Source organism: Pantherophis guttatus, chromosome 4 (genome assembly GCF_059756535.1).
Source record: "Pantherophis guttatus breed Tessera chromosome 4, ASM5975653v1, whole genome shotgun sequence".
NCBI classification, from domain to species: domain Eukaryota; kingdom Metazoa; phylum Chordata; class Lepidosauria; order Squamata; family Colubridae; genus Pantherophis; species Pantherophis guttatus.
The window spans coordinates 45,909,697-45,931,899 of NC_142066.1; the positions used below are offsets into that span (position 1 = coordinate 45,909,697).

Sequence of the window (22,203 nt, forward strand, 5' to 3'; positions counted from 1 at the left end):
TCTTTGGATTAAAAACAGTACTGGGAAATTGGCATGCTCTTAAGCAAAATGTAAGGGTATGTACTGTCTACAGTTAGGGAATTCCTCTGGTCCTACATAAGTTCCATAGAAAGAAACAGCAGATATCTGTGGATCACCTTCTTTGGAAGTTTACCTATCTACAAATAAGTAAACAAATAAAAAAATAGCTGGGATGTTAAAAACTATGTCTTGTGGCCAGAGGTGCAGTGAAAGAAACATCTTGTACCTCGATTGCTTTTCTGACAATATATGTTTTGGTGACGGTTGTATCCACTTGTATTGCCATTTTAGGAGTATGGATGGTCACCTTGGCCTGTCACACCACACAGGAGCTGTTTTGTGAAGAATGCCCACATCATGCTTGCAAAATTCAAGTAATACAAAGGTGCCTAATCTCTGCAGTAGTTTGTAATCTGCAAGTACTTTTTTCACTTATAGTACATTTCCTGAGCCAAACAACAGACATAAATCCAGTAACAAATGTTTCATTTTGAATCAAGTTGTTTCCAGTTTTGTCTAATTGGTGAGAATCAGTTTTTAATTATGTGATTCTGAAAATCCTTACAAAAATATACATTTTATACACATTTCTCCTAATACACAATTTTGCTGCACAGTTTTGCCTGGCAATTTTCTTTGCCAGCAATTTCATTAATATAATTAATTTGGCTACGTGATGTTGTATATGCATTTTATATGCTATTTTCCCTAATGTAATTTTTAAAATTGAGAATTGTAATGTAAAATTCATAAAAATACTTTAAATATCATACTTTAATGATATTTTATATGAATATCATATAAAAGTATGAATGTCATAATATACCAATATCCTATAGGTGTAGTAAGATTTATCACTTGTTTGTATTTTATTATTTTTGATTGTATCTTACTATTTATGACTTATCACTTTGTTGTTTGTATGTACACAGAGAGTTTATGCACCGGAGACAAATTCCTTGTGTTTTCAATCACGCTGGTCAGTAAAGAATTGTATTCTGTTCTGTTCCATTCGTTCTGTTCCGTTCCGTTCTGTTCTGTCAACTATTTAAGCATTGGGAAGTATAACATGTTGAATTTCTTTCCAAACAGCTTCTGAATCCACAGGGCAAAGCCTGACAATTGTATACACTGATCATAGGGCTCCCTCTAGTGTTAGTCACATGCAGAACATGTAAATTATGAAAGTAGCATTATTTTCTTCTAGGCTGTTAAAAAAGTTAAATGTGTAGGTGAGTATATCTTCTCATGCTTTATGTGAATAGTTAAAATCCTTGCTACTATAAATTTCAACCTGCCATTAAAATAAAAATAAGAAAGGAGAGCCTTTTGTTAATCCACCCTCATATTTCTGATGATGATGTTATCCATTCAGTCATGTCCAACTCTTGCCAATTTTATGGACCAGTTGTGTTCACATCTTCTGATCTTCCACTATTTCTTTGAGTTTTTCTATGTTCTGACTGGTGTCAGCTTTTATGCTATGCAGCCACTGTGTTCTTCGATGGCCTGGTTTCCTGTTACTGCTAACTTCCAAACACAATTGCTTTTTCCAGTGAATTTCCCTGCATGATATGGTCAAAGTAAGTGAGACAGTTTCGTAATTTTGCTTTCTAGTGACATGTCTTGTGTATGTTTTCTCAGAAACCTCTCAGGACTGTTGATTACTTGTAGTTTATTGTGACAAAACTTTGCCAAACTCAGTATTCCCCTTATTCCCACAATATTTGTTTCATTTTGTTCTAAATTCCAACCCATGAATTAGACAGTCTTTTGTCATCACACTGCATCAAAGGAAGAAAAATACTTTTATTTTAGTAGTTCTCTTCTTTTAATTCATAACTATTCTGCTGTAAGTTCAAGGTGGGTCAAATTTACAATCCTTTGTCACCATTATCTTTCAGATTTGTTCAGATAACACACATTGCAGGAATGTCCACATGCATATTCTTAGTATGTTGGTCTCTGTACAACTTGAAATAAAATCTGAGTAGTTACAGTATCCTTGTTTTTTCCTATCCTTTTGAAAATAATGAAAGATGCTGAACTAGATTTTTTATTAAAAATCTGTCTGTGTCCTTGTTTCATTTCAATCACTTTCCCAATGAAGTAGGAGCTCTCCTCTCTGGGTCTGTTTTTATTCTGGTATCTTCCCAAGTTTGTCTCATTATATTGACTAAATGTGAATCTGTTTAATGCTGTTCAATAAATTGAAAACAAGGTGTTCTTTCATTTCAGGCTAGTTTTAAATAAATGCAATTAAAATATGTGAAGAGGGATAAAAAAAAAATCAACCTGGAGATGTCCAGGCAGAGTTCCCAAAAAGTAGAACTGAGCTGTAACATCAGCTGTAACACCCCTTCTTGATCATGGTCCCAATAGGTGGTTGATTCACTGCTGGCTAGTGATGTGCTGAAGGAAGACATCAGCAAGGCCAAAACAGAAAACTTATGGTGAGGCCTAGAATGACTATCACACAAAGCTGAACAAAAGAATTTGACAAGGAGGCCTAACAGATGAAACAGAGGCAGGATAGGAATTAACGGCCATCAGCCAATTTTCTGGTTGTTTTGTGCTGACACAAGGAAGGGTGGATAATGCCTTAACTCCATACTGGGAAAAGGCCTTAGATTGTTTTATGCCAAAGAAAACTTTGCTTTCCCAGGACCAAAAGCCAAAAGTGAAGTTGGCTGTGCAAGGCCAATGAAAGGACATAAACGAACTATTAGGACCCTACATAAAAATTCCAAACAACAAGATAATACTTTCACTTCCTCATCACATCTAATTAGGCCATAATTCACATTTTCATAAATTAATGGGTGGCAAGATGTTTCATATTTATGAACTAAACCCAGTTTTCTTTATTTAAATAGTTTCTTGCAATGTATAATACAAGGTTGATTGCCAGATGGCAGCTGTCTATCTTAGGTTACATTCCAAAACAATGTTCCTTGGGGTGTCCAATGTCCTTCATCCTAGAACAGGGGTCAGCAATCTGTGGCTCTGGAGCCGCATGTGGCTCTTTCACCCCTCTGCTGTGGCTCCCTGTCACTCAAAATATGCGTCACAACCGCCTATGTACGACACCCACCGGCACATTATTTATTGAGCTTTTCAACCCCTGGTAAGCCAACCATGGATAAATCCAAGAAAAGAAAAGTTTCAGAAGAAAACAGAATGTTTAATTCAACTACGTATGCTAGTATTGTGGCCGCTCAAGAAATAGTCAGGCACGGGAAGGGTTTTGTGGTTTCAGTGTTTAAGGTTGCAGACCGCTGGCCTAGAAGATCGCTAAAGTCAGTGCAAGAGGTATGGTTGTTTCCATTTTTCAGAGGTCCTATTCTATTCCTTGTCTTTCATTTCTAGAAATCATATTGAGAAACTGAAGATGCCAGCAGTAAAGATACCATTATTCTGCAATCCATTGAAGTTCTTTCAAAAGTTAATGGGAAATAATAATTAAAAAAACCCCATGCAAATGCCATTATCTAAAGTAGGAGAAAAGGAAGGCAGGAAAGCTAGGGGAAACAGTTCACCAGGTGATATGAGCAACTTGAGTGGGTTATGAACCCCTGAAAGCATGCTGTTCCCCTTAATCATAGCACTATGTATAAGTACTTGAAATTAAGAACTGTTACTCCAGTTCTTGACAGCTGGGTAAATCTGTGAGGGGGTCAGGATGGGCCAAAATAGCTTCTTGTTACAGATTGTGTACAGTTTTTATACTGGGAAGCATCCACACTTTTGTCTTTTGGCAAAGGAATAAGGAAATTTCCATGGTAGTAGCAGGTTACAGCTTGATATGCCCCATGTTGCTCTATCAGGATCTGAATTTGCAAGCAACGTAGGTCATACCCTAAATTCATTTTAATCAGTGGTTTTAGATAGGATAATTTGGAGAGAGGCAATTTTATATTGTGGGAGGAAGCACCATTTGGAATGTTTACTGTAGGTAACAAACTGTCTTGGGCTAGCCATGGACCATAATTCTTCCAGACAGGGAGTTAGCAGTATCCAGTCCTGAAAAGAACAAAGGAGCTACCTCTTCTTCATGCTGTGTTGTCTTCATTTCCTGATTTCTACTTGCATTCCAGGAAATCAGCCTGCCCCTAATACTCCAATTGCATATTCAAGGCAATGACATTTGACCTTCAAGGTCAAACTTCTCCCAATATAACATTTCTCTAACTGGCAGGAGAGATTTCCCTTCCCTTACAAATATTCAAACTGGCTTTTCTCAGTTAAGAAAAACTTCTATGGTAAGGCTTGTTATTTGGGGAAGGGATATAAATATTTTAAATAAATCCATTTCACACAAACAACTGCTTTACTGAAGATATGGTGAGACCCTTTGAGGTGGTTATGTAGTAGTTTATGACCATATTTTGGGAATACAGTTCATTTTTTGTGTGTGGAAAAGAATTCGTTTCAACCACAGTTGCCAAAAGACAATAGCATCATTCTCTTTAATTTAGGACATGGAAAACATACAAAACTTGTGATATTAGCTCTAAAATAACGCTAAATAGCTTTTTTTTTTTTTTTTTTACAAAGGATGAACCCATAATTTCCTCTGTTAACAGGAAAACAAAAAATTCTGATCCTGCCCACTTCTTGTCTCTGTTCTTCATCTCCTCCCACCCTGAGATGTCCCTTCTGCACTATAGAAATCAGATTTGACAGATGTTTGCTTCGCACAATCTAGTGGCCACCAGATGTTTCAGACTACAACTTCCCAGCATCTCCTGCAAAATATGGGAGATGCCATACTCTACCTCTGGAGGGAAAGCTATTCTAGATACCCAAAACAGAATTGCATTCCCTTTGCTGCAACTCTAACTGCTTGGGTGAGGGAGAACAAAGGAGGAGTTCCTTCCGCGGGCTCTTTCCCCCTTTCCTCAATTGTTTTGGATCAGCGCCTTCGCCTCTCTCTCTCTCTCTTTTTTTGTACCAGCAGATACAATTTCTGAAAATAAACAAACAATTAGAGAAGTTCAACATGGACCCAAACAAACCCACTTTCTCAAACAAGCGCTAAAGGAAGAGGAAGGGGAGATCTGGCCAAGGGTAGTAGATCCCGCCCTACAATAAAGAAGGGCGGGAGGCAGGGGGCGGCGGGGGGGGGGCAGAGACTTTGACATTGCACAGAAAAACACCATAAAACCTTTTGAGGGTAAAGCCTGGAGACCTAGACGGGCTTCAGATGTCTCCTTCGCTTTAAAATCGCCTTCTTCTGATTGGCGTTTTTGTGTCGGTGTTTTCTTTTTCTTTCTTTAGTTCTTTGTTCCTTTCTTGATTTATTTTCTCCCTTCCTTTTCCGGCGTTGGCTTCTCTTTTCTCTCCTTTGTCACCATCCCCCAAATCGGACCAATTGGTTCGTGTGGATTATTCCCATTTTTAGTTAGTTGTGTTGAAGTGATATTTTGTGGCGGTGGTGGACATACATATGAAAGTGGGGGGGGGGCATATTCTTCTCTCACTTTTGTTTTTAAAGTCTAAACCTAAAGTTTAAGCTTAAAGCCTAAGGAACCAGTTAATTAACTGCTTTGGTTTCGTTTCAAATATATACTTCTGGCCATGCCGATGTTGCAATGTCCCTCCCCAAAATCTGTATACAAGGGGATTTGAAATGTTGAAGTCCGTCATCTCTCGCGCGCACGAGTTTTCTCAAATCAAACCCTCTATCAGGGAGGAAAAGTGCAACATTGAAAAGGAGTTTTTATCTTCGCTGGCCATTCACCGTTTAGACCCATTCTTGATTTCTCAAAGTCTAGGAGAGCAACGCCTTGGTAAAATCGGCAGTAAGAAAGAAAGCCAAGTTTTTAGATGATCAGAGAGTCAGCTATCAAACTTCCTTCTTGAGAGATCGGACCTCCCAAGTCAGCCAGTGGTCTTATTTTGCCTTGCGTGAACAACTTTGCCTCTTTTAAAAGCCAAGAGCTTCAAACGTCATCGCTGATCTTCTTTTGGAACCAAAGCTAAAGAGATTTGGCATAAATGGGACGAAGGCTGGTTGAGTCAAAGGGCCAAGCCGGTTAAACTCTGAAGGATAAGATAGGAGTATTCTAAAAACAGCACTGTGGGATCATGTCCAGGTAGCAGAAGTCCTGATCTTATATTTCTTTTCTAGTCCAAGTTGCCATGACTGTGATCCCATTGATATCCAATTGCTACAAAATCCCTGAAAACGTTTGTGGAACCTTCAAGAATAAAAATGGTCATGGAATAAGCTTCCCTGAATTAGAGTCTAGTCATGGTTTTAATGATAACTGGGAAGTAAATTCAGGCAATTTTGTCGGAATCCAGCATGCTAAAAACCCCAAGAATAATTTATGTATCAGAGCTATCAAAATAACTATTTTGATTGTTTTCAAACCATGAAAAGTAAATAAGCGAGCTGTATATTAAGTTAGAGCAAGGATAAAAGAAATGAGATAACTAACAACCCCCTCTCCCGGAAATCAGCTTGATTAAATTCACTCAGGCAATTCTGGGAGGATCTAGACTCTAAAGAAGGAGAATGATATTGAAACTGATCCCACAATATCTCATAGGTTGCTAATGCTTGTAAAGGAGGCAGGAAGGATCTACTCTATTGTTTTTCCTAAACTATATAGATATGATGAAACAACCCTATGATCAAACAAAGTTATCCATCCAGGAATAATGAATTGCTGGATTTTGCTACAATTGAAAAGTGTCCTTAATATCAGTTAAGAATATTAACAGCAGCAGACTGTGGTCGCACTCATATGGAAGGAAGGCTCTTTGTCCATGTTCAAAAGCATTTGACTGCCTTTTAAAACTGGCATTGAACCCGTGTTTGTGGTTAAGAGTATTTAGGAAGTTTTGACCCAATTTAAGCCAGTTTCCCTTGCTTTTTTATTTTCTCCCAGAGATGGGGTACAGATATATTTTTTTTATTCAAAATTAGGGTGGGAGAAGAGAAAATAAATCCAGCTGCTACCACCATGTAATTCAGAGGGCTCCCTTTGAAAAAAGTACTGTACAGTAAATGACTCTAAATTTATTAATTAGTAATACTTGGGTACACTTTCTTGACCTGATGTTCTCCAGAGGTATTAAACATCAACTCCTGTTATCTGCAATAGGTACCAGTTTCGTAAAGGCCACTGTACTCAAAGTGCTTACTTTTAGTGCCCATGGTCTGAGAGCTAGGGACCGTAAAGTTTACTTCTCTCTCTCTCTCACATACACACCCCAAGTTCCCCATTGTAAAGGAAAAACTGGAACTAGCTATTGTCTGCATTACTGTGCGCAGTGAGCATACCTAGACCCAAAAGTGGGCATACTTAGATACAATGATAGTAGTGAGTACTTTTTAGATTTCTAGGACAGAGTTTTCCTTCAGTTGGTGTACTTCCTCCCTTTGTTCTTGGAGAGGGGAGAAGGATCCAAATTTCAACTGTTTTCTTTATTTAAAATAGTCTCCTTATTGCCCAGAAGGAGTTTGTTTTCCCTAGCCTTGCTTTCTCCACAACTTTAATCACCTCTTGGCCAGTAAAGATCCATTGGAAGGGAAGGCTGAGTGTTGCAGTCCATCATATTTGGAGGTAGGTTTAAGACCAAGAGAACTGTAATTTGATCTTCACCTGTACTTCATAGAGGCACTTTTTTTTTGTATTCAAGGCCTATGCAGATCAATGCCAAAGTTTCACTGAATTTCAGTGAATTCAAATCCTAAATTTGATCTTGTGGCTTGCTGCATTTATTTCCTAGTTTGAGCCCTTAAGGAAAAATTTCCCCAAAGGGAAAAAGACTTTGGATGGCATTTAGAATAATGTTCTCTGCATTCCCCCCCCACTTCCTCCCTCCTCTCTCACACACACCATAAATGTGCAAACATTATAAACATTTGTTTGTGTATTTCTGTGTAGGCAACCATTTTGTGTGTATGCTAATTAGGAAATTAGCATTAGTTAGATCGTCTCTTAGGCATACAGAACATTCCTCTGACTGCCCTTTAAAGTCTGCATTTGGTGAAAGCAGTTATGTTTCAGTACACATCAAGGTTGAGCCCCCCCCAAACTTTCTCCCAGGGTTATAAGAAAGGGAGCTTCCACATTACATTTTTGAGGCAAATTAGTGAGGTTAAAAATAAGATTCAGAAAATGGGATTCAGATCCAAATGTGATACAGACAGTCTTGGCTCATAACACATAAGATATTTCAGTGTGTTATGTGTAACTGCATAATGACCATGAATGCTCTTTAGGTATAATACTAGTAGTAAATCAAATAATTTATAATATATCACTATAGTTATCTCCTTAAAGACAAGTTCTCTTGATTTCAGTTTCTCCAGAGGAAGTCAATATAGGACTGTAACTTTACAATTCATCATATAGTTGGTTACTAAAAAGGAAATACCATTGAATTCAATGGAACTTTCCTCCAAAAATAGGGATACAGGATTGCCACCAAAATATTCTTACAGTTTTCAGGAAGGAGTCATATAAATTTTAAATTAACACCTGTAAAAAATGAAGTGCGCTTGATAGGTGCGCACTTAAAATTGTGTGTTTAATTTTCTTCCATTTTGAAAATCAAGATGTTAAAAGAAGTCAGTGGCTCTTTCCATTCTAGCCCACCCCACACTTGAGGGTAGAAAATATGGGAATTTTCTGAATTAATAGATTAGATCATTTTAATGATATTCAAACACTGATTTTTACTATCTATTATTTTCATAAGGAAATTTATTTTCATAAATTTCATAATTTATAGGTGCCATATTAACTTCAGCAGTGTTTTTCTTGAGAAATTAACATGATGCTTTTTTAGTGCTTATGTGATATAAGCCTAAATTCATTTATTCTGCAGTGCTGTATGTCTTGAGGCATTCAATGAACTTTCTCCCTAATCAACATCCTTTGGTCAAAAGTTCCTCAAAACATTTTCAACAAACAAACAAGCAAAAATAACCGTGCTGAACAATCTGTAACACACGGTTTTCTGTTCATATTCTGCAAAGCAAAGACTTTTGAATACAGTGTTGAATATGCCACAATATTTGACTTCGTATATAAAGATATTTGCCATCAGCTTAGCATTTAATGCAACTTGTTAGTCATGGTTTATATAGATGCATGAATCCAATTGAGATTTGCTCAGGAAACCATACTAACAACAAAACTTAATCATGATTTCAGTCTGACCTTGAATTCAAAGGGGAAAAAATTCAAAAGGAGAGAAAAGGCATTTAAAAATTGCAAGAAAGGAATGGGTTTAAAATGTAGGGCTGATCCACATTACTTTTGTTTTTTTGAGATGAAAAAAGGTCTCGCTCCACCAAAAAATTGTAATTGTTTGCATGATAGAAAATTTGCTGTCCAAAATCTACCATTTGCCAACCATGTCTAACAGTGGGATTAGCCTCTATAAATGAATGTGTACTTTTAAATGTGTGCCTTTCCTGTGTATCCTATGTAGCACATTTCACTATTATTAATCCGAATTGATATGGTTAATTAATTGATTGGCTGGTTTTACTTCATAGATTCTTTTGTTTGCTCAGCGTAGCAATATTCACAGCTTCTATGAACTTTAGGGTTCATTTCGCTATCATGGATTGAATGACTTCATTGACCTGTGCTTATCAGGAACTATTTTCCCATGAGATTGTGCCTTGTTTATGTAAAAGCAATTTTATATAAGTAGAACTTCCTTTCAGAGAAAGTTTGTTTATGATCCAAGACTGTTTCTTCCTGGAACAGTTGGAAAGTTCTGCGGGAAACTTCAGGCCCCTCCCCTAAAGGATCAGTAACAGTTTCAAGGTGAGGCAGTTGTTTTTCCAAGCCCAAGACAATGGAAGGAAAAACAGCCTCAGTTCCTTCATTGTTGTCGAACTGATGTTCCAAAAGGTTTAATTATTCCTAGAATTGGATTAGATTGCACATGTTTGGCAATGCTCAGTTAAACAAAACCTTAGAAAAGACAGCCCGAATTTCCTATAAATGTACATAGGGTGTTATTCCAAAAGATCAAAATAAATTATACCATTAGGAATGAGAGTTTTTCTAAGCACACAACCAAGAGCACATCTCACTTTCCTTGGAAATAAGTCTTACTTTGCTAAGTTGGGTTTATTTTCCTGCTAAGTGTAGGAAGAAGGTTAATATTAAATGGAGAAAAGATAAGCAGAAAATGAGTCTCCCTTTTCATCTGGTTCCAATTATTTTAATGGGAAATTATTCTCAATAGAACATGTCCTTCATGTAGTTTTTGGAAGTTGCACACATATATTTAATTGATGGATCAGTTTATAGGCTTGTAAATCATTGAATGCAATGAATAAGTAAGTAGATGGCTCTCAGACTTGTGCCTATGTTTAGAAAGTTGTTTAACACGTGCTTCAGACATTTCAGATTAACCCGCTACTTTTATTTCCATTCTTTTTTGTCTACATCACATTCTGGTTACAGAGAGCAAATAAGAGAAAGAGAGAAGGCAGTGATGGTGATCCAATGGAAGTTTTTAAGACAGACCACAGACTGGACTACAGCCTGAATTAAATGGTACAAACTTAGCCCTTCTTGGGCTAATACCAATTGTATAACTCTCTGAAGAACCATGTGAATTAACTGACTTATTTCTACATAGCAAGAACAATATGTGATCTGGTATAGGAAGAATATTGGACAGAAATCAATGGAAGCTGAATCCTCCAACTGAAAAATGGTCTTCTTGGCATCTCTTAAAGCACAACTTGATCTCCCTACCTTTTTTAAAATGCAAGAGCACATGCAATTAATTATAGATGTGCACATTTACACATTCAGTTGTTAAATACAATTATTTACATTTAACCATTGTTTGATTGCTTCAAACCCGTTCCTACTGCGCATCCTGCTTTCAGTAGCTGAGGAGGAATGGATAATCTGGACAAAGAAGGAATGGAAGAAATTGGCTTGTTTGTCCATTTAAAATATTCCACCAGGATGTGTGTTTTTTTTTTTTAAAAAACAGCTAAACTTAAACTTGATGGTGGTCCTGAGAGAAAAGGATGACAGACCGGTAGAATATACGCATTTGGTGGTGGTGTTTACAGCCATTGGTATGCAGTCTAGTCTTTCCATTCTAGGCCTCACGTTTGTGTCGCCGCCGGTTTTCTAAGAGCAGCGACGTGCAGAAGTGAGGTTCACAAAGGCGCAGATACTCAGACCAGGAATGCGGCACGGTAGATAAGGCCGGGTCAAGTGCCTATCAAAATGTTTGTGGCTCAGACAGGGCTGCGCAATTGGCACCTCCTTTAGATTACATGTCGGGTAAGTGGATGAGCGGCGGGAGGAGTGGCGCGACGGGGATGAATTGCAGCAGACGTCTGCCGCGAATGCACCCCCCACCCCCACCCCCTTTCCCGGCTTTCTTCCTTTCTTTTTAAAGAAAAGATGAATCCTTTGGCAAAGCAGTAAAGTTTGCCATTAAAATTGACACCGGGGGATGTCCGTAAAAGCCAAGTCCATCTAGGATTGGTTAGCCCGCCGGAAGTGGCTGGGAGCCCGGCGCATTTTCCAACAGATAAGTGCCCTGCTGGAGGCCTTTCCCTTGAAAGAGGCTCTTCCTCTCGCAGGCACGCACACGTGGGCACCTATCCTGGTGGGTGCAACCCCATTTGCTCTCCTGAGGATTTGGCTCTGGGCGACCTGTCGAAGGCAATAGCTGGGCTTTAGCACTAGGCGCACGGCATCCTCTGTTTGGGGAGGATTCGCCCTGCCGAGGGTTGAGGCGGAGGTTCGATGGGCAAAGAGGCATGAGTCACCCCTCGTCCGGACTTGGGTACCTTCCTCTCCCTTTTCATCATCCCGGTTGGCGAAGTTCTCCTCCTGATGACTTTTGCTCACATAAAAGCAGCTCTTCTTGTCTGTACGGTCCCGGATGCAAAGACCAGGATTCCTCCTGCTTGGAAGTAGAGGCCGATAAATTTTCTCCAAGTTGCCAGGGAGAAGGTCCTCTCCTAGAGCTGGAGAGGAAAGAACCGGTTGTTTTTATCCGCCAAAGTCGAACTCCGAAGTCAACTTTCCGGCCCATTTCCCTTCCAAAACTCTCTTTAACTACCTGTCCGAAACAGGTTTCTAGCCAAGCATCGTCTTCTGCCGATGGAAACCTATCCCGAAGTAGCTTCCCATCCTCTCCTTCATACTTTGCAGATGGAAGAAATTGCAAGATGTTTGTCCGGCTGAAACCTGGTTATGCACCTAGACCTGCGGGAAGCAAAAGAGAAGAAGGGGATAAGGAGGAAGAGGAAGCAGACAAGAAAGATGGCTTGCAAAAATCCTCCGACTTCTCTACACTTGATGAAACTTCACCAGGTGGGTCAATTACAGCGGGATAAGAAGGGGAAGAGGAGGTGGAATTCTGCAAAAGCAACAAGGGAGGAGAGGGAGAGGATAACCTTCAAAATAATTGTTTCAAGGTTTTTTTTTAAGTGTTTGTATGCTTTGACTCTCATTGTGCAGAACTTAACTACCGAGTTGTACATATAATCCCCAAAACTGGAGCTATGAGGCTAAAATTGTAAAAGCAAGTAGTCAGAAACAAATTTCCTCTTAGAAAATTAAAGGGGAGATAAGATTGGCTTTCTGATTCTGACAAGCAGGGTGAGAGGAAGGAGGCTGGTCAACTGCTACCCTATCCCCTCTGTGATCTCCAGGGAAGCAGCTGTTGAGGACCATATTGATATAAAAATACTATTTAAAAATATGCAATAAAAATGAGATGTGGAAACTAGAAAATGTGGGAGTGAAGGGAAAAATTTCAGTTAACATGCAGAATTGAAGATGATGATGATGATGATGAATTCCCAGGATTTGTTTTCAAGGCCTAAACCAGCTCTCTGCATTCCAGGATATGATGCAAAAATGAGACCTGTACTGGGTACAAAGAAAACTACAAAGGGCATCAATCTAAAGAGAGGCTCTCCTGTGCAAACTTGATAAAAATGCAGGAGAGCAAAATACCTGCGGCCCTGAAAATCTATGCCTTTCAGAAAATTCCTTTGATGCCCATCCTCTTCTAGTCCAGAGTCTGTTAAAAAAAAAAAGAATCTGGTATGTTATTCCTAAAGATATTTTCCTTGCCATTCACTATGATTGCATTCAAACAATATGCAGGCAATTGAATTAACTCAATTTTTGGCTTTTCATGATACACTGAGCCACCCACTATTGAAATGGGTTCGGTTTGCAGTACATGCTAATGCAAAACCCACCATCCACCCTTACCAACAGTTAGCCAGTTGGGCCAATGAATTTGCTATTTAGCTGACTTGGTTTAGTTATTGTGTGAATAACATCTTACAGACCTGGAAGAAGAACTCAAGTATCTTTAAACTTCCTCACAATATGTAAACATTTACTGCCCCTTACTTTCTATGTTATATAGTCAACTGAAGAAATAAAAAAAAAATCTGGATATTACAAATAATTGTAAAGAGCTTTTTAATTAAAACGTTAATGTCCACTTTTACAAATCATACCATAACAGTACTTAAGTATGCTTTAGTTAGGCAGGAATCTTTCATCCCAGCGGTGACTTGAAAATGAAATCAAAATGAGCTGAGCAATCCTAAGAAAATCATTCCTCCCTACCCAAGCCCTAATCAACCTTCAGGCAGCGGACTTGAACAGCTACCATTGCCCCAGGCCCAAGCGTAGGAGGCCGATTGCAATAGTGCAGTTCAAAATCAAAGAGAATTTTTAATTGCTGTTAACTTGAAAAGGAACTATTTGTCCCGCTCTCTGAGCAGCATTCATGTTTCTTACAAAACTAGAATCTAGAGCTGGGAATTTTGAAGGGCATTCAGAACTTTTTTTTTGTATAATAAGGGGATACAATATGTTGAAAATTGACTAGTAATTGTGATAATTTTGTAAATACAAACACACACACACATACAAAAAGAGATTGTGTAAAAGCAGTAAATAATATTTCAAATTAATAATATTAATAATAATAAATTAATTGTTATTAATTTATATAAATTATACTTTAATATTTATAAATATTTATAAATATATAATATTTATTTATGAACATTTATAAATATATAAACAAATTAATAATAATTACCAAAGGCAGCTTTATTTTGAATAGTTTATATCCTGTGACAATACCTTTAACACCATCAAACAACAAAATCTGCCTATTCCAGGTTCTTGGGAAGGAGTGACTGGGCAGACAAAAATGCCAAATTCAGCCTGAGCATCCAAGCTGACTGTGTGATGGACAATACAACCATAATAATAGTTTTTATGCGACCTGACTGTCAATGATTCTGGGTGATTGACAATTTTTAAAAAATATTTAAAAACAAAGAACAATTCAAAATTGATAAAACTAAAACAAAACAAAAAAGAACAATGACAAAGAATACAAACTCAGAGGGAAAGAGAAAAAAAGGGGCATCAGTTATCTTCTCCAAAGACCAGGGTAAAGAGGCAGACCTTTAAGGTCCTTCAAAATACCTGTAAGGCATTATCCAGGTATAGGTAATAAAAATAACTAATTCTTAATTTCCATTTCTAAGGAAATCTGTGTAAGTTTGGGCTGCACTTACTTTAGATTTTGATACGGCTGCTAGGTTCTGCGACTCTCTGGATTCTAAGTATAATCGGAAATTTGACTAATTGGGAATAATTGCTTTCCCAATTATTGCTAAGAGTTTTTGCTTCCTGGAATCCCAAGATTAAGTCTCCTGTGAAAGAAAGTAGAAAGAGAAAAACAGGCGGTAAGCAAGACCAGAGGGAAGGAGGAAATAATAATATCTTGCCTGCCTCCATTGTGATGGAGCTGATTTCTAAGGTGCCTCTCTTCTGGTAGGCCAGTTCAAGCTAAAAAGAAGCTGCTGCACAAGATCCTAATCCTAGTTACTTAAGAAGTAAATTCTATTAAATAGGATTCATTTCATTTGCAGGAATGAAATTCCTTTCATTAGGCGATAAACATTGGGACCAGACTGTAAGATGGACTTTCTCCTATCACCTTCCCTTCCCAAAATGAAAAACTGGAAGTAAAGTACAAGATATCTACAAATAAAGGGGTTTTCTTGTATGTTCGTGTTTGTGATCTATTTGTTTTACTTTCGATTTTAGTTTTTGTTCTTTGGTCTCCAAAATCTTTCTTCTAACAAAATCCTAAGAGGAAAAAAAAAAAGAAAAATTATGGAAAGAGCATATTATAAACATGTTAAGATTGATAAAAAGACACTTAAGGATATGGAAATATAAAACAAACTGCGAATTCAGCACTTCAGTTGGGCTGATTACATCAAGTTGGATTTCAACGTGAACTTCAGACTGCTCTAGAGCTGTCTGATTTAAAGGAAAAAAAATTGGGTGACATCATCCTCAGCTGTAGGTTACAATAGGAAATATGCTTTAATATATCATTCCTTATTTATTTAGAGATGAAATCAGTTAAATGTTTTCTTAGAAATCCTCCATCTCTTTCAGGTTTAAGAGAATGTTTTTAATTATCCTGATCTATGCTCTTGACAGGGATGCAGTGGCTCAGTGGCACTCAGTGCAGTGGTTCAGCGGAGTGAGCTCCCGTTACTTATCCCAGCTTCTGCCAACCTAGCAGTTCGAAAGCACGTAAAAAATGCAAGTAGAAAAATAGGGACCACCTTCAGCGTTTAGTCATGCCGGCCACATGACCACGGAGACATCTTCGGACAGTACTGGCTCTTCGGCTTTGAAACGGAGATGAGCACCACCCCCTAGAGTCGGGAACAACTAGCACATACATGTGAGGGAAACCTTTACCTTTACCTTTATGGTCTTGACTGAACGTCCCAAATTTTTGGAATTGCTGGCAAAATAAAAATTATAAGTTAGTTTTTTGTTACTATTTATCTCACTGAGGTTTATGTTACCTCTGTCTATTCAGAATATGCATAGAAACCTTGGAGCTAAAGGAATATAGCTGGTGCTATAAGTTCCCTTCCTCATAGACATAATTTATACCTTCGGCTAAAAAATTTCTCTACTCGCTGGTTGTTCTCCAAGCATTAACAAACCTGAAATAACCTTGGAATGCAATATGGTTATACTTGGTTAGCTAAAAACCAGTCTCTCTCGATCCAAACAGACTGGAAATAAGTTCCTCCATTATGGCTCCTCCAAGCGATGTGTGACTCAGCCATCCTTTAACGGGAAAAGGGGAGGAATCCAATTTAGGGAAGTTTAAAATGTTGTACAGATGGAGACCGCATTGGCTTCTTCGAATGAGTTGCTCAAAAACATTCTAGCAATTTATGGTGATGGAAGAAACATTCAAAGAAACAATTTTGCTTATTTTCTACCTGCTGTTAAATTACGTTGGTTTTTTTTTTTAAAAAGGGAAGGTTTTGCCCTTAACCATTTTGCTGCAGAATAACCAACAGCCTCATGCTTGCTAATTAAAGAAAGACTTAATTGCTTGAATCAGTAGCTTCCAAAGCATATGCAGAAAGCAATTTAATAGGATACTTTAAAAAACAAACAAACTACCATTAAAAAAACCAAACTACCATGAACCTTGAATCAAGCATAATTTCTTTCACTTTAAAATCTTCAAAACCTTGACACGTGTTGAATGCAATGCTATTGAATGGATCAATAAAGTGCTGTTTGAACAGTTTTAACAGCTGGCAGAATAGTGTTGGACTCATGTTAATCAAGAGATGTTTTTGATAAGTATACATAATCTGTCTCTATTTGCTTTAAAACATAAGTAAATATGCATGAATTTTAAATGCTTTCTTGAGTTATCTTCATAGTTTTCAGAGACGCAAAGCTTGTTTATCTATTTCTTAATTTCTCACCATACATCTAGATGTACAATAGCATTATAGCTACCGTCTTTAGGTCAGAAGGCAATTTAGTAAATAGGTTCTGGTCCTGCAAGGGAAGATTGAGACCTTGGATGAATATTTATTTGGAAGCAAGACTCACTTATTGTAATTCATACTGTCCAAATCTCCCTAAAGATAAAGTCTCCTTTGAGACAAGTTTGTGTCCTGGTAACTTCATGGACACATTAGTGTATTCTTTTTCACAACAATACTATCCAACAATACTAAATTGCCATTGCTGCTTTTGGGAATTTTTTCCCCTTTCCAAGTTTTCATTCCTGGTATTTCCTAGTGGTCTCCCATCCAAATATTAATCAGATCTGATTTTGCTTACCTCTTTGAGATCAGTTTTGGCTATGATATAGGAATGCAAATATAAGACAGAGTGGTGCCAAAAAGAAGCACATATAATAGTCACAGAACTGAAAGAAACATTAAGCATCTTATAATTCAACATCGTTCTTTGAACATCATACACATGACTTAAAGAATTTATCTTTGGTTAATATATGGCCTTTGTGTTACAAGTAGTGCAGGGCCTTTGGTTATCCTGATCTTTATCTTTGCAAACATTTTTTTGCACTTCTCCATCTTCTTTATTTTAGATAAATATTTCATCTCCTTCGTTAATTCAAATTTAATTTGAATAGGTTTTGGTCCTCATCCTTCCTTTAAAGATGTGCCCATTTAGGATTGGTATACTACAGCTTCACCTGTACATGATCCTTCAAATATAAAACCTATTGAGTTAAACAGAGTTTCCTCCTGCATAGAAGTGTGAATGCTTATAAAACCCAATCCTGTATCTCTTCATTTTGAAGCAACTTACTTCCAGCTGTACAGTTGACTTTATTTCTGAGTAATACTGCATAGATTTTCAATTCTGGGACTATAGCTTCAAAGGGGATCATAAACATAAAAAAAAAAATCAAAAATAATAAATACTCTTCAACTTGCTTTAAGAGCTGCTTTGTGAAGTCTTTTAGCTGCTACTATTAAATACACAGAGCTTTGATCTCAACCAGAAAAAAGTTCTTGTCCGATAAATAGATCCTGCTCTAGGCAGTTTCTATTTTTGAAAATAACCATTCATTTATCTAGGACTGGAAAAAAGATCAAAGAGTTATTGACATCCTAAATTTCCCTTGAAGCTGAATCTATCACTTTCTCTATCATACTTAATTGTAACTGCATTCTTCTATTGCAACGTATTTTTAACAATAATTGTTAAATTATTAACAATTTAATATTTTTTTGCATTAAAGGGAAGACTGATGCCCTGTTATAGTTCTTTATAAAAAAGAAAGGCTCCAAGGAATCACAAGAGAAAACTAAAAGTAAAACGAAAGCATCCTATTATGAGTCCCTCCATTCTCCTAACCTAAATGTACAATCACTACATATACAGGGCCTCTTTTGAGACAGTTTTAAAATCAGCCTTTTTTTTTTCACTGAAAACATTCTCTTCCTTGCAGTTGTATCTACAGTCAGAGATTCTGTACTAAATTTAAGGATTATTCCTGAAATCAAGTACAGGTTTATTATTTTAGACTGTAATAGATACAGGATTTATCTGGAAAATAGACCTATTAAACCTAATGGGTTATAATTCCTTGTAGAATTATTACAAGATTTAGAGTTCAACTTAAAAAAAAAAACTTAATTCATGAAAATGCACAGAAATGAAAAACCAAATATTACATCGTAAAATTTTGAATTTTAAATACTTAATCTTAAATATTAAATGTTTTAACATATCCTTTTAAAAATCATTAATTTAGTTTGAGAGAGTGCCGCCTAGAGGTCATCTTAAGTGTTAACTTGGACAGCAGTTTTGCAAACCATCAATATGTAAAACAATTGCCTAAAGGATTTGAAGTCACCCTTTGGAATTAACATCACAAGTAAGATGACATCAGAATGAGTTCTAATGAGAAATATGTAGCCAACCCTTAGGGCCTCACCTGTTTGCAATTTATTTTCAGTTTCTAGATCTATAATTTGCACAGGAGGTAGTGGTAATAGTAAGAAAACACTTCATTTCTATGAGTCTAGTTGCCTTGAATGTTACAATATTAATTTCCCCTTTTCCCCCAAGTATTGGCTTTATTGTCCTCTATAAGGAGGCAATACATCCACATTTTAAAAAGAGAGATGTTTAAATCTGTTCCTTTCCACTGCCCTACTAAATTCTTTTGCCAAACCAATTTTGCAGCCACTTCACTCTTAAAGCCATGAGTGGAACTTATTTGTTGCTCATTTTTTCCTATCAAAGTTGTAAAGGTACACAATGGCTATTGCTCTGTCACATGATGCTTACTTTAAACTATGTACTTTTTTTAACAGGGAGCAAACAAAAATCTAAAACAGGTTTCCCCACTGCCATACCCACCCTGCCATACTAGGGGTGGGTTCTAAATTTTTTACCAACGGTTTTGTGGGCGTGGCTTATTTTGTGGCAGTGGCTTGATGGTCATGTGACAATTCTTTAGGATTTAGCAGAGGTACTGGTCTACCAGGCTTTTAACTGCTTGGAGAGCTGTACCGGTCTACTCATTTGTTTTTGTACGCACCAGTCTACCCATTTGTTTTTGCAGGCACCGGTCTACTCATTTGTTTTTGGAGCACTGGTCTACCAATTTATTTTTGCAGGCACTGGTCTACCACCACACTGCCTTTTAACACTGATCTGCTGTAGGGCGGCCCTTTGAAGTCCCGCGGCAAGAGTTTAAACCGTTTTTTTCCTTCTAGCCAATCAGCTGGGACTTGGGAGGCAGCAATAGATTGGGGGTGAGGCCAAATAAAAAGTAAGAATAAGGCAGGGGGGGCACGATGGGGGCAGAACTGGTCATATCATCACCACTATCAGCTTGGCAGAACCGGACCGAACCAGGAGGAACCCACCACTGTGCCATACCCACTGGCTGTGTTAGATTATAGGTCTCCTAACTCCACACACCCCCGCCCCATGGCCAAAATCTGGGAAAGACTATTGGAACACATTTAAATAATGTGTTAAATAAACAACAAAATATTTTCAAAATATTGGAAAGACTTTGTGGAAGCATTTAAAAGCATAAAGTGCTTTTCAATTCTGTAAATTCCTACAGATTTTGGATGTGAGTTCCTAAAACAATAATTTGCCGGGACTTATAGAAATGTTATTGCTGTTTTATGCATCTAAACTTTTATTTAATTAATACTGTACTAAATAATCCTTATATGTGTCATAATATTATTCATATTGATTTAAAAGCAATGCTGATATTTAAGAGAATTAGGATCAGGATTCAATATCTTTGAAACCTAGCCAAATCACATCTAATGAACGAACAGTGTGTGTTTAAAGCTAAGTTTGTTTTATGCCATATATGTGAATTATATTTATTGTTTAGCAGAATAATCTCCAAGAGATAAATCCTTGCTTTCTTTGACTATGTGAAATAACCTAGAATTAAATTTTCAACATATTTCATTCAGATTAAAACGTGAGGAACATGTAACTTTCCATCTAGCTCTTGCTGAACTGTTGTCACTACTAGTCTAATAGCTGCTGAAGGCTATATTCCAAGCCCAAATGTGTAGACTTCAGCTCAGAATGTTCTCAATATTGACCATCCTGCCTGGAGAATTAGAAGACTTGAAATTCACGCATCCGAAAGTTGCTAAGATTGGAAAGTGCTATCCTCACAAATCCTTTTTAGTCTGGTTGTATAAATCTAACCTATGTGTACGATATAAAATATTAGAAATAAGTTACAAGGAAATTCTCTTCCAGTATACAATATATTGTCAGTATTTATGAAAATGTGGTTCTTTTTATTACATGAATATCAACATTGTTTTCTTTTGATGTTTATAGTTTTATTTTGTTTATATAATAATTTGTAGACTATTTTTTTTCTTCCCAAATGGAATCAGTTAAAATGAGTTGCAAAACATAAGCGCAAACATAAAAAATGAATAATTTATTGAAAACACCAAACTCAAAATTACAATAGGGAAAAAAAACTTAGAGAGCCAAAACCAAGACTCCAGCAATGGCGGCAGTATCTGTTTGAAAAATAAATATTTGCAGTTGGAAAGGATGAGAAATTGGATGAGAAAAGGAAGTGAGTTTCAAATAAAATGGGTAATTCTTCTTTTAACCATATTTTAATGTTGCCATTAAGTATTTCTCAAATGCAGACCATTAAAGAAAAGGAGACATAGGTGATCTTAAAGGATAGGTAGCTTTTCACAAAAAAAGATCTTATAATCAGAGTCTTTCAGATACTTATGCTACATTATTTAAAATTTCAAAAGTAACAGTATTATTTTTCACTGTTTGGCTTTGATTATTACTTTCAAAGAACCATCGGTGAAGATCAGGAACCATGTCAAGAAAATGGCTTGAATGTGACTATATGACCACCAGAAATCAACGTCAAGGTGAACATTATTTTAATGTATCTGCTAGAATAAAAACATTTTAAGATTTCAATCTTTGCCCCAATCAACATTTTAGCATCAGTATTCTGCACTACTTCAGATTTCTGGAAAACTTTTGGGGTCTGTTGAATGTGGAACACAGTTTAACAGTCTGTAAAATGTGTACCGTGTTTCCCAGAAAATAAGACCCTGTCTTATATTTTTTTGAACCCTGAAATAAGCGCTTGGCCTTATTGCCATGCGCTCAAAAGCCTGATTGGGCTTATTATCAGGGGATGTCTTATTTTGGGGGATGTCTTATTTTGGGGGTATGTGTGTAAGATCATACTTAGCATTGAATCAGAAGCACTAGGCAAACCAACCAAAGATAGGCTAAAAATTTTCAAGTCGCAGTTGACATCTAAACATCTAAAACAAGTCCAAGTCTCAAAAGCTTACACAATCTGCTTTGTGTGAAGAATAGTTATTATATGCAAATATATTTGCTTGGAAATTCTTAAGCACTGTCAAATATCAATAATAAAGCATGACAAATTGAAATATTACATCTTTAAACATAAAGCTCTAATTTAGAATGAGATTAAGTTCACCGTAGGCATAATTTAATTTAAATAATTCTTTCAGTGATTGCATTATCAGAATTATCATAGAAGAACTTTTATATGAATTTAGGAGAGTGGTACAATTAATTCTTTTTATAGAGCAAATCTTATGAACCAGAACAGTTTGAAAGCAAGTACTGTACTATAAGACTTGATATTGCTAATTTATTTTGGGAAGTATATGCACTATTATTGTATAACTATCTTTCCCAATCTGTGTACTTTCTGGATGGGCAGTGTAGACTTTCATTCCCAGACTTCTCAGCAATGAGAATTGAATGCAAAGAGTCA

General features: G+C 36.9%; 1 protein-coding gene and 2 long non-coding RNA genes across 5 annotated transcripts in view; 2 read left to right on the forward strand and 1 right to left on the reverse strand.

Annotated features, from left to right (window-relative positions):
- The first annotated feature begins 338 nt into the window (after nucleotides 1–338).
- On the forward strand, nucleotides 339–1,034 carry LOC132711795 (uncharacterized). The gene is made up of 2 exons (XR_009622542.1): nucleotides 339–406; nucleotides 954–1,034. It is a non-coding gene; the product is annotated as an uncharacterized LOC132711795 (long non-coding RNA).
- Nucleotides 1,035–10,202: 9,168 nt separating this feature from the next.
- The window catches only part of LOC132711824 (uncharacterized), a 30,579-nt gene continuing 18,578 nt past the window's right edge, over nucleotides 10,203–22,203 (reverse strand). For 2 of the 3 annotated variants that reach the window (XR_009622564.2, XR_015733785.1), the window contains 3 exons: nucleotides 14,603–15,855; nucleotides 12,103–12,248; nucleotides 10,203–12,007 (listed from right to left, as the gene is read on the reverse strand). This is a non-coding gene — a long non-coding RNA (uncharacterized LOC132711824). The remainder of the gene's footprint in view (nucleotides 12,008–12,102; nucleotides 12,249–14,602; nucleotides 15,856–22,203) is intronic. The other variant, XR_015733786.1, reaches the window with a different exon arrangement.
- LOC148114079 (uncharacterized) lies at nucleotides 11,798–15,629 on the forward strand. Its single transcript, XM_087892059.1, has 2 exons — nucleotides 11,798–12,356; nucleotides 15,543–15,629. Exons 1-2 carry the CDS (start codon nucleotides 11,798–11,800, stop codon nucleotides 15,587–15,589), a joined length of 606 nt encoding a protein of 201 aa, XP_087748185.1. The 3' UTR covers nucleotides 15,590–15,629.

Bases quoted from the DNA above. Each gene is read 5' to 3' on its own strand.
- LOC148114079 (XM_087892059.1), top strand. From the start codon at position 11,798: ATGAGTCACCCCTCGTCCGGACTTGGGTACCTTCCTCTCCCTTTTCAT. The intron at 12,357-15,542 runs GTGGGTCAATTA...TGCTCTTGACAG, and splicing joins ACTTGATGAAACTTCACCAG to GGATGCAGTGGCTCAGTGGC.